The 15991-nt window shown below is 37.7% G+C and overlaps 1 protein-coding gene across 1 annotated transcript in view; it reads right to left on the bottom strand.

Moving 5' to 3' along the window:
* The window catches only part of GUCY1A2 (guanylate cyclase 1 soluble subunit alpha 2), a 265199-nt gene that overhangs the window by 175527 nt on the left and 73681 nt on the right, over positions 1-15991 (bottom strand). The window contains exon 4 of the mRNA XM_070425990.1: positions 12438-13153. Coding sequence (XP_070282091.1) covers positions 12438-13153 — 716 coding nt within the window. The remainder of the gene's footprint in view (positions 1-12437; positions 13154-15991) is intronic.

Genomic DNA, 15991 nt, shown 5'->3' with positions numbered 1-15991 from the left:
AAATATTACACCAAAAATAGCTAAATGCATTACTAAAATAAATCTGAAAAAAATGTTAAACACTAAATTGGCACATATTATTTTATTAGAAAAACAACGAGTTTTGAAATTTTAATTTTTTACAGTTATATGACTAATGAGATTTGGGGGGGGGGGGGAGTAAAAAATAGGTACACCAAAATGTCATCCGTAGATATTTCAGGGTTCTTAATAATAAAAATAGATGTTTTTCTTCTTTTCTGCACTTTACAAAAAATAAAAATTATTTTATGGTGTAAAAAAACTCAAAAAGAACATAATAACAGATTGAAAAAATATAAAATATATTAATAAAATTTGCAGTGGCTACAAAAAGATATAGTTCTATTTTAAAAAAGGAAGAGGGAAGGGGAGGCAGAAGTTGGGTGGAGGGGGGAAATGGGGAGATGGAGACATCAGCAATAGTGTCAACACTAAATATGTTGAAAAAAAGAAATTAAACTGGTGTGCAAGGACACAAAATGTGTCACATGGCATAATGGAGCAACCACTTTAGGAATCCTTTCAGCATTAGGATATAAGAGAAATGCATGAGCCTTATAAATGTTTTAAAAAGATCACATAGCTAGCAGGATACAAAATTAACCCCAAGAAATCTGAGGCATTTCTATACACCAATAGTGAACTTTCAGAAAGAGAGATTAGAAAAACAATCCCATTTACCATCGCACCAAAAAAATTAAGATACCTAGGAATAAACTTAACTAAAGAGGTTAAAGACGTCTACTCAGAAAACTACAGGACGTTGAAGAAAGAGATAGAGGAAAACATAAAGAGATGGAAGAACATACCATGTTCTTGGATTGGTAGAATCAACATCATTAAAATGTCCATACTACCCAAAGCAATCTATAAATTCAACGCACTTCCCATTAAAATACCAATGGCCTACTTCAAAGATCTAGAACGAACTCTCCAAAAATTCATCTGGAATAAAAAAAGACCCCGAATAGCTGCGGCGATCCTGAGAAAGAACAAAGTAGGTGGGATCTCAATGCCAGATATCAAGCTGTATTACAAAGCCACTGTTCTCAAAACTGCCTGGTACTGGCACAAGAACTGACATATAGATCAGTGGAATAGAATAGAGAGTCCAGAAATTAGCCCGAACCAATATGCTCAATTAATATTTGAAAAAGGAGGCAAGAACATACAATGGAGCCAAGATAGTCTCTTCAATAAATGGTGTTGGGAAAATTGGACAGATATATGCAAGAAAATGAAACTAGACCACCAACTTACACCATACACAAGAATAAACTCAAAATGGATAAAGGACTTAAATGTAAGACAGGAAACCATAAAAATTCTAGAAGAATCCAAAGGCAACAAAATCTCAGACATATGCCAAAGCAATTTCTTCACTGCTACAGCTCCTAGGGCAGTTGAAACTAAAGAGAAAATGAACAAATGGGACTACATCAAAATAAAAAGCTTCTGCACAGCAAAAGAAACCATCAACAAAACAACAAGAAAACCCACTGCGTGGGAAAACATATTTTCCAATGTCATATCTGATAAAGGCCTAATCTCCAAAATTTATAGGGAACTCATACAACTTAACAAAAAGAAGATAAACAATCCAATCAAAAAATGGGCAAAGGACCTAAATAGACACCTTTCAAAAGAGGACATTCAGAAAGCCAAGAGACATATGAAAACATGCTCAAAGTCACTAATCATCCGAGAGATGCAAATCAAAACAACAATGAGGCACCATCTCACACCTGTCAGAATGGCTATCATCAACAAATCAACAAATGACAAGTGCTGACGAGGACGTAGAGAAAAAGGAACCCTCGTGCACTACTGGTGGGAATGCAGACTGCAACAGCCACTATGGAAGACAGTATGGAGTTTCCTCAAAAAGCTGGAAATGGAACTCCCATTTGACCCTGTGATCCCACTTCTAGGAATATATCCCAAGAAACCAGAAACACAAATCAGAAAGGATATATGCACCCATATGTTCATAGCAGCACAATTCACCATAGCTAAGATCTGGAAACAGCCTAAGTGCCCATCAGTAGATGAATGGATTAGAAAACTGTGGTACATCTACACAATGGAATACTACGCTGCTGTAAAAAAGAAGGAACTCTTACCATTTGCAACAGCATGGATGGAACTGGAGAGCATTATGCTAAGTGAAATAAGCCAGTCAATGAAGGAAAAATACCACATGATCTCACTCATTCATGGATAATAAAGACCATTACAAACTTTTGAACAATAATAGATACAGAGGCAGAGCTGCCTCAAACTGATTGTCAAACTGCAGTGGGAAGGCCAGAGAGGGTTGGGGGGCAGGAGGGAGGGGAGTAAGAGATCAACCGAAGGACTTGTATGCATGCATATAAGCATAACTAATGGACATAAGACACTGGGGAGTAGGGGAGGGCAGGGGATTGTCAAGGGCGGGGGGGGAAGGACACATATGTAATACCCTTCGTAATACTTATTATAATATTTTTTTAAAAAGAATAAAAAAAACTTTAAAAAAATTAAAAAAAATAAAAAGATCACATGCCATTTTTTTCATTGAGGTATTCTCTGCCCAATCTCTTCAACCCCTGAGATCAATCACTCTCTATTACAACAACATGTTCTATACAATTAACAACTTCTCATTATAAATAATTAGAGGCCAAAAAGAGCAAATTATATATTCAAATTGTTGGGGGTGGGGGGATACTGTCAACAAGAATTCTATATCTAGAAAAACTATAGAAAATTAAGGTGAAATAAAAACATTCCCAGATGAACAGAGTAGTGGAACTTTTGGCTAGTAAATGTACTGTACAAAGGATACTAAAGGAACTCCCTTCGGTTGAAATACATGAATAAATGGGAAGAAATAAAAGCACTGGTAATGGCTAATATGTAGATAAATGTAAGAATGTATGCATACACTTTAATATATTGTTCTTTCTTTTCCTAATTCCTTTTAAAAAACCCATATATCATATAATTATTACAACAATTATTATATATAATTGGGGAAAAATGTCCTCGTGTAAGGATTAACAAACAAAACCAAAAATAGATTTAACAAAAAATTCAAGGCCTCTAACACTGAAAACTGTAAAACATTTTTGACAAAAATTAAAGATCTAAATGAATTGAGAAAAGTATCTTCATGGAGTGAAAGACTCATTATTGTTAAAATGCCTATTATTTCTAAATTGATCTATAGATTTAGCACAATACCTATCAAAATTCTGGAAGCTTTTTTAGAAATTGGCAAATTGATTCTAATATTTATGTGGAAATGTAAAGAACCTAGAATAGTTAAAACAAATTTCGAAAAAGAACAAACTTGAAGCACTTAACATATCCAATTGCAAAGCTTAACTTTGATACAGTAATCAAAAAACTGAATTATCAGCATAAAGTTAAATATTTTTAAAAATAGAATAGAAAGGCTAGAGGAAATTTGTGGTTATTAATTTTTTAAAAAGTTGCAAAGGCAATAGAATGGTAAAATTAGAGTTTTCTCAATAAAATGTATTGAGACAGTTGGATGTCTGTATGCAAACAAACAATGAAAACTTAGCTCCTCATGGCATACACAAAATATGCCTCAAAATGGATCACAGACCTAAATTTAGGACTAAAATTATAACACTTCTAGAAAAAAATAAAAGAAAAAATGTCTATAGTCTTAAGTTACAAAAATGTATTAGATATCATACCAAAAGCATGATCCATAAAAGAAAATATTGGTACCATCAAAATAAAAAAGAAGGAACTTTTACCATTTGCAACAGCATGGATGGAACTGGAGAGCATTATGCTAAGCAAAATAAGCCAGTCGGAGAAAGATAAATATCACTAATATGTGGGATATAATGATCAACATAATTTGATGAACAAGAATAGATCTATAGACAAAAGGCAGGGGAAGAGAGGGGGTTAGAGAGCAACCAAAGGTCTTGTATGCATGCATATTAGCATAATCAATGGACACAGACACTGGGGCAGTGGGGGTTTGCCCAGGGTGGGAATGGCTGGGTACGTGGGGGGTCAATCGGGGGGAAAAAAGAGACATATGTAAAACTTTAGACAAAAAAAAATCACTTTTAACTATAATAAACTTACATTTGAATAACTAAAAAAAGGAATTAAAATTGTCTTTCAAAATACAGTACCTTTTTAATTCAATGTAATGTCCATAATGTATGTTTTTATTTATTTTTTTAAATGTTTTCTATAGTTTTGAACTATTCTTGGTTTAAATATATTTCTTTATTGATTTTAGAGAGGTAGGGGGAGAGAGAGAGAGAGAGAGAGAGAGAGAAAGAGAGAGAGAGAGAGAAGGAGAAACATCAATGATGACAGAGAATTATTAACAGCTGCCTCCTGCACGTCCCCTACTGGGGATTGAGCCTGCAACCCGGGCATGTGCCCTTGGCCGGAATCAAACCCAGAACCCTTCAGTCCACAGGCCAACATTCTATCCACTGATCCAAACTGACTAGGGCTATATATATTTTTAAAATACAATTTAGTTCTGGCTCAGTGGCTCCGTTGATTGGAGCATTATCCCATACACCACAAAGTTGCCCATCTGATTCCTGGTCAGGGCACATACCTAGGTTATGGGTTTGATCCCCAGTGGGGGTGTGTATGGGAGGTAACTGATCAATGTTTCATACAGTTATGTTTTGTTTTGTTTCATTTTCTCTCCCCCCCCCCCCACCCCAGAAAAAACAGTAAACATATCCTTGGGTGAGGATTTTTTTTAAAGCTACAATTCAAAAATAGAAAGACAAACAACACAATTAAATATGAGCAAAATATTTCGCTAGAACATTTAATCAGAGAAATTATACCAATGGCTACTAAGCACAAGAAAAGATGCTTAAATCATTAGACATTGAGGAAATGTAAATTAAAACTCAAGATACCACTTTGTACCCACTAGGATGGGTATGACCAAAAAAGGTGACAATACCCAGTGTTGGTGAGGTTGTGAAGAAACTTGAACCCTCATATGTTGCTGGTCAAATGTGAAATGGCATAGCCTCCTTCTTAAACAGTGTGGCAATTTTTCATAAAAGTTAAACATATACTTACCATATAACACAGCAGTTCCTGTCATAATAATCTGCCCAAGAGGAATGGAAATGTATTCAACACAAACTCCTGTATGCAAATGTTCATTGGAACATTACTGGTAATAGCCAAAATCTGAAAACAATTCAGTGTCCATCATCTGATGAATGCGTAAAAAATGTAGTGGTATATCTATGCAATGGAATACTGTTCAGTATTAAAAATGAGCAAATTGCGCCTAAGTGCAACCGGTGAATAAACCTCAAAAACATTGTTTTAAAGAAAGGCTACATATTGTATGATTGCATTTATAGGAAATGTCTAGAAAAGGCAACTCTATAAAAGGAAAGTAGCACAGTGGTTGTCTGGGGTTGGGAGTAGAAGCAGGGATTAACTGCAAATAGGTATAGAAGCCTTTGAGTGGTAATAAGGTGTTCTAAAATTGTTGATAGTTGCCCAGTTATAAAAATTTATTAAAAATTATTTCACTTAATACTTACAAAAATGTTAATGTGAATGAAGAGAACACCATTAACAGCTCTTTGGTTTTTAACTTATTGATACTTAAGTTACCACCTAAATGATTCTAAGTTGAAAGGGAAGAATTAATGGAAGATTGTAAACAATTTTTAATCAAGGGGCTAATTTCTACCCACATCAGAACCTACAACACTATCCTATATAATAAAAGGCTAATATGCAAATCGACCAAACGGTGGAATGACCAGTCACTATGATGCACACTGACCACCAGGGGGCAGATCCTCAACGCAAGAGCTGCCCCCTGGTGGTCAGTGAGCTCCCACTGGAGGAGTGCCGCTCAGCCAGAAGCCGGGCTCATGGCTGGCAAGTGGAGCAGCGGTGGCGGGAACCTCTCCCGCCTCCGCAGCAGCACTAAGGATGTCCGACTGATGGCATAGGCAGGAGCAGGCCTAAGCCATCAGTCGGACATCCCCCAAGGACTCCCGGACTGCAAGAGGGCGCAGCCTGGGCTGAGGGACCCCTGCCCCCGAGTGAACAAATTTCGTGCACTGGGCCTCTAATAACTAAACAATATCTAGTTCTCCCTTCTGAATTCAGGACAGCAATATTTCCTGCTAACAAAAATAAAAACATGGCAAAATGTGCACTTTAAGCATAAGGATCATTCCAAGAAATTTATAATTCCCTATATAATCATCTACCTATCCTCTGACATAGAGAATACAGTAACTGTACAGTAACATAGCACTTACACAGTAATGCTAACATTATAGGCATAAAAAAATCGAGAGAGAGCCAGGATGAACTGCAGTAATAACTGCATCAGAACCTCAATTTGTCTAGCCTACTCTAAGGGAACAGTTCTAGAGAAAAATGAACAACACAAAAATTAATAGATCCCATTTATAATTGCAAGAGCAAAATATTCGATAACTTTGATGATGTTATGTCTATGTTCTATAATGCCAATTTTAAAGAAAGTTCTGTCATGTTGTCCATCACTAAAAATATTGTTCAATATTTGAAACTTTCTAAAGAATATTATGATCCAAACAGAGAAGAAAAGCTCACATTTCCCCAAATTAAATTAAAGTTGAAGTCAAAGAATCTATTCCTGACAGCCCGATGAAACTTGTCTTTCAACAGTGTCATTATGGCATGGTACGATGAATAAATATATTTTAAACTTTTCGATCATCATGTCAGAAAGCATGGGGCATGCGTCTGGAAAAGATTAAAAAGCATTTTGAAAACTGATTTGACCACAGATATCAGAGGTTAATTCTTCCCTTATTCTTTGGAAATTATTCCCCAGTATTTGTTTCACAGCTTCTAATTAATAAAACAAATAAGAGGATATTTCTGGGGATCGAAAAAGAAATGTGTTGTGATGCTTCTTCAGTTCCAAACCTGAGGACTACAGGAAGATGAGTAACGATGCCATTGCTCTGTCCTAGAGATGATGTACTTCCAATGCTGGACTCCTTCCACAGTGTTATTAAAGTTCTTTGAAGCGTTGCTACTAAGAAAAAAAAATGTCAACAGAGCTCACATTCTTATTGTTTCTCAAAATCCATGGCTGTTTCAGATTGTGCCTAAGATAACAAGTCCATGTTATTTTAGAAGCCAGAGGCACAGCCAAGTGCTGTAACAAAGGAGCATGAGAGACGTTAGTAGACACGGGTAATAGAAACTTGGTTCCGAACTGAAAAGGAGGCTAGGAATTTTAAAGCAATGATAGTCTACATAGAAAGCCGATCCAGAGTTCTTACAGAATAAGTGACAAGGGCGTCTTCCAGTCTATTAAGAAGACAAGCCCTGGCCGGTTGCTCAGTTGATTGGAGCGTCCTCCCCATGCACCAAGGTTGCAGGTATGATTGCCCGGTCAGAGCACAGATGAGAAGCAACTAATGAACGCATATGTAAGTGGAACAACAACTAATGGATCTCTCTCTCCTTCTCTCTACCTCTCTCTCCCTCTCTTTCTCAAATCAATTTTTAAAAAAGACAAGAAGCAGGGCCCAAGTCATATTTTGTGAAGATGTTAGGTATCCTTCTTATTTCTCTAAAATTATTAAACATGCTGACCACCTCCAGTGGCAAGAAATGAAGCAGAAACTGGATAGGAGGAATGATACAAGTAGAAAGAAACAATAATGCTAATCATGGTAGAAGTGAAAATAATGAACATTTATTTAACACTTCACCTAGAGCTGAAGATTTAATAAGAACTTTACATGGAGTGTGTCATTTAATCCTCACAAATAACTTCCTGAGTTATTTGACAGCGTAAGCTGCCAGGGAATTATTTTAACTTAGCCTTGATAACAGAATGAGCTCTCTATGGTTGAAGAGTCAGATTCCCCTCTGCCTCTCTAAAAATGGATCTGAATTCGTTGAATTACAGGAATGATAGAAAGCTTCATGATCAACTGAATTCATATAAATTTATATATTGCTAAGAATGACTTCTAATGAGTAGAAATATTAATTATTAGTCTAGGTTCCTTAATTTCCAAATGAATAAATTTGAGGCTCAGAGATTATGAGACTTAGTAAAATCATGATTGTCAGAGATACCTCTCTCTCAGTCTGTGGCCACTTGCCCCACACCTCACAACCCACAATGCAGAGAGGGAGACTATGTGCCATTCCACTAATTTATAATAGTCCTACTACAAACGCAGTCTCTTACATACAAAAAAAAACCACTTTGGAGTCTGTGTCAATGAGTTAGGTTTATGTGCCCAAATGTTAATAAGTAAACTGCATATGGGACTGCAAAAATTTCTTCTTAAACTGCCACAATGCCTCAAAAGACCTATGTGATAAACTTCCAAATTCTCAGAACAATATTACATTAGAATGACCTGAAAGATACACAGCACAATAACATGGATAACCAATTCAGTCCTAATTCCCAATGCTGAATCTGTTTTTTAAAATAATTAACTTCCCTGGCTGGTTTCTCTCAGTGGTTAGAGTGTGGGCCTGCACAGTGAAGGATCCGTGGTTCGATTCCTAATCAAACGCACATTCCTGGGTTGCAAGTTGGACCCAGGCCCTGGTCAGGCAGGTTCAGGAGGCAACCAATTGATGTGTCTATCTCACATTGATGTTTCCTTCTCTTTCTCTTCCTCTCTCCCTTCTTCTTTCTCTAAAAATCAATGGAAAAAATATCCCCGGGTGAAACTTAACAACAAAATTTTTTAAATAATAAAATAATTAACCAATTGATTCATATTTCATGCCTGACATCTGATAAGAGAAGATGATGAAAAAAAAGGAAGTTGAGCTTAAAGAAAAACAAAAACATAGGAATGCCATATGGGAAAAAATAAAATTGAGAAAGAATATGTGAGGCATGGATGATCACTTAGAGAAGATGTAGAGGGAAAAAAATAAAATGGAAATCAAAGCTTGTTCAAGCCATCTGGAAGAGTTCATTCTACCTCAAAATTCTGTTTAATTAAAACCTGGCCACAATTACTGCCATCAGTTGCCTGTCAGCGACATTCTTGCTTCTTGGTAACCAACCCTTATGTCTTTATAACTCTTTAAAACTACAATGATGATTTTCTGTTTCGTCAGTATCTCATCAAATTGCTCACAAGTATGCTCCACCCCTCGCATGCAATTAACCACTGACTGACAACACAAAACAACAAAGATCATGGTTTAGCTAAAGCATTATTGTTCAATTTGCAAATAATTTACTGTCATTTGACTTCATGTTTTTGTTGGTTTGTTTTGTTGTTGTTTTTTGACAACAGGGGTGGTAGCTCATAGGTATTAAAATGAATAGCCAAAATATTTAAATTACTATAAAAGCCTTCACTGTTAGAGTAAAAAATAAATATCCTAAATTATTTTTTAAAAGCACTTTATTATCAAAGCCCACTAAAGAATTAGAAAAATGAAATAACATGGAGCTATTATAGGGAAAATAATGAATATCAAGGTCAACTTTATCAACAGAATCATAATTTTTAACCCTGATTTTTCTTTCTTCTTTCCATGGTTTAAGTAACCACAAATTTGGAATTTGGCAACATAATAATGTAAAAATGTTATCTATCTAGTTAAGACTCCATGTCACAACTTTATTAACTATGGTTCCCATTTGGGCCAACTATAGCCTCCCAAATAATCCATCCTGGTAAACCCAGGTAAAAAGCAGAAATGCTAACATAGGATAGCTAGACTGTTATTCTTATTCTAACTGAAAATCCTGCCTATTGCTTTATTTTTAAACTGCCACTAACATGTTTAAATTATAATTGCATCTTCTCAATAAGCACAGCCCCTTATTATTGGAACTGGCAGGGGGCCTTGACATTTGAGTCATCATTTCATTATGTCTATTTCTTACCCTGGTATACAAATTAAATAGAAATACCAGCCAGATGAATTATGAATGGTGGGGGGAATCTGAAGCAGTAACTTTAAATTGAATTAATTTTTCTCAAGTCTACCAAGAAATATAAAGCAATTAACATTGGTAATAATACATTCTACTGTAGGCCCATTTCAAAAATATTAACTTCCATTCTAAAGGCCAAAGATGCTGTAAATCCTCCTAGCCAAATATTGTACTTCTTTAAGACAGAATCAACAGCTTTAATATACCCTATGGTACAAAGCTATAATAATTCCGGTTTTAACACAGCTACAAATAGGGACAAAAATACACATTTAACAACTATCTTCCAATCTAAAGAGCTTCAAAATGGATAGCAATTATTGAACATACTAGAGGCCCGGTGCACAAATTCGTGCATGGGGGTGGGATGTCCCTCAGCCCAGACTGAACCCTCTCCAATCTGAGACCCCTTGAGGGATGTCCGACTGCCAGTTTAGGCCTGATCCCACCGGGTGAGATCGGGCCTAAATGGGCAGTCGGACATCCCTCTCACAATCCAGGACTGCTGGCTCCCAACCTCTCGCCTGCCTACCTGCCTGATTGCCCCTAACCGCTTCTACCTGCCAGCCTGATCACCCCCTAACCATTCCCCTACCAGCCTGATCGACGCCTAACTGCTCTCCTGACAGCCTGATTGCCCCTAACTGCCCTCCCCTGCCGGCCTGGTTACCCCCAACTGCCCTCCCCTGCAGGCCTGGGTCACCCCCAACTGCCCTCCCCTGCAGGCCTGGTCACCCCCAACTGCTCTCCTCTGCCGGCCATTTGTGTCCACATGGGGGCGGTCATCTCGTGTGCTGGAGTGATGGTCAATTTCATATTACCTCTTTATTAGATAGGATATTTTGCACATGTGAAAAATATTATTTAAAACATCAGGTATAATCAAATAGGAATAATATAGTTCATTCAGACTAAAATATCCAAAAATGTACTAAAACGGAATCTTCAGGCTTTCCTTAGATGTTTTCTAGTCTCTGAACTTATATGATGAAAATACGACTGGATGATTTTTCCTAAATCACCTGATTCAGTTATACTAAATCAGAGGTCCTCAAACTTTTTAAACAGGGGGCCAGTTCACTGTCCCTCAGACATCCCACACATGCGTACTGCGGGCCCGGGACGAGTCGGCTGCTAAGCAGGACAGGCAGCGGCGGCAAAAACACCCGGCGGGCCGGATAAATGTTTTCAGCGGGCCGCATGTGGCCCGCACGCCGTAGTTTGAGGACCCCTGTACTAAATGGTTGTGCATCCTTCCATCTTTTTCTAATATTTTGTTTAAAAATTTTCCATTGATTTTCAAAATTATAAAAATGAATCAGTTATAAAACTAATGTTTAAAATCCTTTAGGAAACTATTTCCTTTTTTATTACAGGCACTCTAGAATATGTGTAGATTATTCATTCACTGAGTTTTTAATTGTTTCTGCAATTCTTCTTTTGGCCCAGAGAAACCAATTCATTTCTGAAAGCCAACAGCTTTTCCAAAATGATTGGGAACAAGCCTAACACATCTTTATTTATCTTGATACAAAATATTGAAAAAAATCTCTATTTAAAACTAAATGTACATTCAAATGTCTGCCCTGATAATTAGCATTCGTTTTCCTTTTAATTACTGAAATTACATTACCAAATTTAAAACAGTCATAGCTAATTTTTCTTTATATCTTATTATTTATTTTAATGTTGACTTTTTCTAAAAATAAAATTTACCTGAGGGAATAGATTTGTTTACACTCAACTACTTAAGATGTACTTCTGCTGTCTTTTCATATTTATTTATAATTTATAATCCAGATGTTCCCAAAAGGGTTTCAAAAAAATTCACAATAAACATTCCTAGGTCCACTGTTCAAGGAAATGAGTCTTTATTTCAATATTAAAATTTAATTTAAACTCTGAGATAGTTGCTTCATTTCCAACTTTTAGAAAATACATTATTCTGCATGTTAAGACAAAACTAGAATGTAAACCAGATGTTCCTAGATTATGAAATTTAGAACAGAACATATTCAAAGTGTAGCTAATTCCTGACCTATATTTATTTAGGGATAAGGCAAGCAAGTCCCACAATGCTGAAACCAGGGTTACCTTTTCTCTCATAATTTGTCTTCAATCAGTGGATATATTCATGGGTTTATAATACCAGATTTTTAGTGAACCTTATCATTTTTATAATTACTATGGCTCATATTAATAAATGACTTCTTTTTATATGCTGAAATAAATTAATGGAAGAGGCAAACACTATGCAAAATGGCTGGGAATAGGGCCAAATCTTATTACATACATCCAGGGACCAGTAATTTTCTAAATGGCACTTTAAGCTCTCTTGCCTAAATAATTACAAGTACAGCCAGCATGTAATTTACTGAAATAATTATGCACTCTTCTAGTTCCCATCACCCATCTCAAGCTCACGGCCACTTACCTTGTCTTTATTTTCCGTGCCAGAAGCCTCAGGCTTGGTCTTAATCACAAATGGGGTGGACAGTCGCAGCAGGACCCTTTCGAAGGTGGCAGTCACCTTCGGAGAAACGATCTCGAAGCAGTCCTCAAACTTGAGCACTTTGTGAGTGTCGCATCGAAGCTGCTTCCGCAGGCCTTCCCCCAGCTGAAGGACTGCCATGTGGGGGTCAAACATCAAGTGGAAAGGAAAGGCTCTGCAGAAGGTGTTGATGCTAATTCTGAGGTCCTCGGGGACTTGGGAGCTTCCCTGTGGAAGGTTCTTCGAGATAGTAGTATTTTCACATTCCTTGATAAGAAAAGTGAGACAGCTACAGTTGCCTGGGTTTGAGCCATCAGAGCATAACTCATTTGCCACCTGTTCCACTTCCACATCCAGCCGATAGATCTTCTTTCCTGCGGCCTTAATCATCCCCAGCATCGCAAAGCCCACAATCTGGTGAGGGTGGAAGTAGTGGAGCATGAGAGCACCTTCAGGGAGCTCTTTGCATAGGAATGATGGTGACTCCAGAGTGGCCTGTTTTCCAAAAGAAGTTCTAATGTGTTCCAACAAAGCATCGAAACCATTAAAGAAGTCCTGCAACGTGCCACCGACAGCTCGAAGGACTCTCTCGTTCTCATCAAAGCATATATTAAAGAACTCCTCACCAAATCTTTCTTGAATTTCCTCGAACTTCAATCCTAGAGGTAAATGGGAAGCAAATGTTAGTGAAGAATAATATAAACAACTAAATTTAAAGCTTTTAAGTACTTATTAAATGACATAGCTAGAGAGTGAAACATGAGAGGTAGACAAATCTCCCAAATAGGTTAACTCATTCATCTTGAGTCAGAGAAAGCACATTTCATCTTCTGGATGGTTCTAACATGTTAATGAGCATAAACTATTTTGTATGTTTTTAAACAGACTTCATTTTTTAGAATAGTTTTAAGTTCAAAGCAAAATTGAGCAGAATGTAAAGATATTTTCTATATACCCCCCTTCCCCTCTACACACAAGCCCCCCTTCCACTATCAACATAGTACACTGCAGCAGTACATGCATTACAATCAATGAACCTACAATGACACAACATTATCACCCCAAGTCTAGAGTTTACATTAGGGTTCACTCTTGGTATTGTATTCCTTGGGTTATGACAAATGTATAATGGCATGTGTCCACCATTAAAGTCTCATCCAGAGTAGTTTCCCTGCCCTAAAAATTCTCTCTGTTTCACCTATTCATTCCTCCCCCAGCGCATGGAGCAATAACTTTTTAATTTTGCTGCTAATCTAACTTTTCTTTTCAACACCCTACTCCATTTGCTGTAATTAGCACAAATAATACCTTTTCCTTAATGATTTCCCTCATTGTTAAAGGATCTTTATAAAGGTAACTATAAGATTGGCTCTATATTATGTCCATCCAATATGCCATCTTACTTATCAAAATTCATTTGTTAAGTGGTAAATATCAACCAGAAAGGGCATCTGTGGTATATGAGGAAATGTGTCAGGTTATCTAGGGAAAATAGAGGACTTAAGTTAGCAGTCTCGGGGGAAGTCCTATAGGTCCCCAGGGAGAGACAAAAACAAGAAATTTAAAATGGCAGAACTGTGAAATGGTTTGCATTCTTTCACCTGTAACAAAGGTAAGAACAGCCAGGAGTGGAGTAGAAGTCTGAGCAGATAGAGTTAAAGGTCTTTGTTTAGTTTTCTAAGTTCATATTTATTCCTAGATGCTATGGAAAAAAAGAACTCTACCTCATAGTAATGCAATTATAATGAAAAATTCATACACACACACACACACACACACACACACAATGTATTATGTAGTAATTAGAAACAGAGGCACATGTGATCAAGTAGATTCACTCTTCAGGATGATCTGAGGCAAAATAAGGAGGGAATTTATGGTCCAAAGAGGAATACATATAAAAGAGTTCAATCTGTATGCTAAAGAAAGCTTTGCCCTGCCCAGTGTGGCTCAGTTGGTTGGGCCTTGTGTGTCAAAAGGTTGCTGGTTCAATTCCTAGTCAGGCCAGATGCCCCTGTGGTGGGCTCGATCCCCAGTAGGGGGAGTGCAGAAGGTAGCCAATTGATGTTGCACTCTCACATCGATGTTTCTCTTTCTCTCTCCCTCTTTCTTCCTCTGTCTCTGAAAATCAATAAAAATATTTCTTTACACGAAGAAAGCTTCTATTAGACTCACTCTATGGCTTCTCCTTTGATTTTGGCTGTGTTGGGAAACAGGAATTTACCACCCCAAAATATGTCTCTTCGTCATGAGTTTATTTTAGGCTGATTCTTTTTAAGAAACAAAAGATTCAGGAAGGGCTTTTTACCTCCCCCTTAACTGCCTAAGAGAATTTAGATAAACAGCCTAGCCTAGAAAGAGCTTTCACCAGAGATGACTACAAAGAGTATAAGTTAGGTGTGATAGGGCTTAGAGACCAAAGTCCTCTCTGTATCCCATTGTCTACTCATGGCCCAATAAACATATGTTTATTCATCTCCATGTGAACTGCCTTCCTCCCCTCTGAAGTAGCAGATTTCTACCCCTCTTCTTAGTTCATAATGGCATATATGCCCCAATTGCTGACCATCTCTGGGCCCCATGTTCCTATGGAGCCCCAGTACATATGTAATTAAGTTGTTTTTTCTTCTGTAAATCTGTCTCATGGCCATTTAATTCTTAGACCAGCCAGAAGAACCTAGAAGCATAGAGGATTTTTCTCCTTCCCAACAGCAAAAATCAATACATGTAGTTTATCTATATACTATATAAAAGCCTAAGCGACCGGAATGCCAGAATGACCGGTTGCTATGATGTGCACTGACCACTAGGAGGCAGACATTCAATGCAGGAGCTGTCCCCTATTGGTCAGTGCACTCCCACAGCCAACCTCCCATGATCCCTCCCCACTTCTGGCAGGCCCTGGTTAGAAGCCGGCAGGAAGGCCCTGGCTAGCAACTGGCAGCCAGCAGGAAAGCCCTGACTGGCAGCCGGCGGCTGGCAGGAAGGCCCCAGTCAACAGCCAGTTGCTGGCAGGAAGGCGGGGCCGGCCAAGGTGAGGTGCCACAGGAGGGAAGGCCCCAGCCAGCAGCCAGAAGGAAGGCCCCAACTGGCAGCTAGAAGGCCCCAATCGGCCCTGATCACCAACAAGGCCTAGGGACCCCACCTGTACATGAATCTCATGCATGGGGCGGCTAGTGTATTAATATTCCCTTGCCTAGTCTACTCCATTGTATAAAAAGATCCTGGAAATTAGACAATACTTTAGTAGTGCCCTGCTAGAGTGCAGAGCAGAATAAACTATCTACGGCTTGGTTTGTTGTCCCCACCTACCATGCTTTAAGGAGTGAGGCAATAACACAGTCAACAATATTAGTTAACAAATAGAGTAAAACAAAACCATCAAATATTTTTTTGAGAGCTTTCTATAGTCTAAAACTTTGGTAGCCAAGTAAGTGGCCAGTTTCACAAAGAAGTTCTTACAATCAATGTGAAATTAAAAGAAGTCAAAATCTAAC

The sequence above is a fragment of the Myotis yumanensis genome, unplaced genomic scaffold (genome assembly GCF_028538775.1).
Source record: "Myotis yumanensis isolate MYYU_CA2020_CCGP unplaced genomic scaffold, mMyoYum1.0.hap1 SCAF_10, whole genome shotgun sequence".
In the NCBI taxonomy this organism is placed as follows: Eukaryota; Metazoa; Chordata; class Mammalia; order Chiroptera; family Vespertilionidae; genus Myotis; species Myotis yumanensis.
This window is presented reverse-complemented; position numbering and strand designations above follow the sequence as displayed.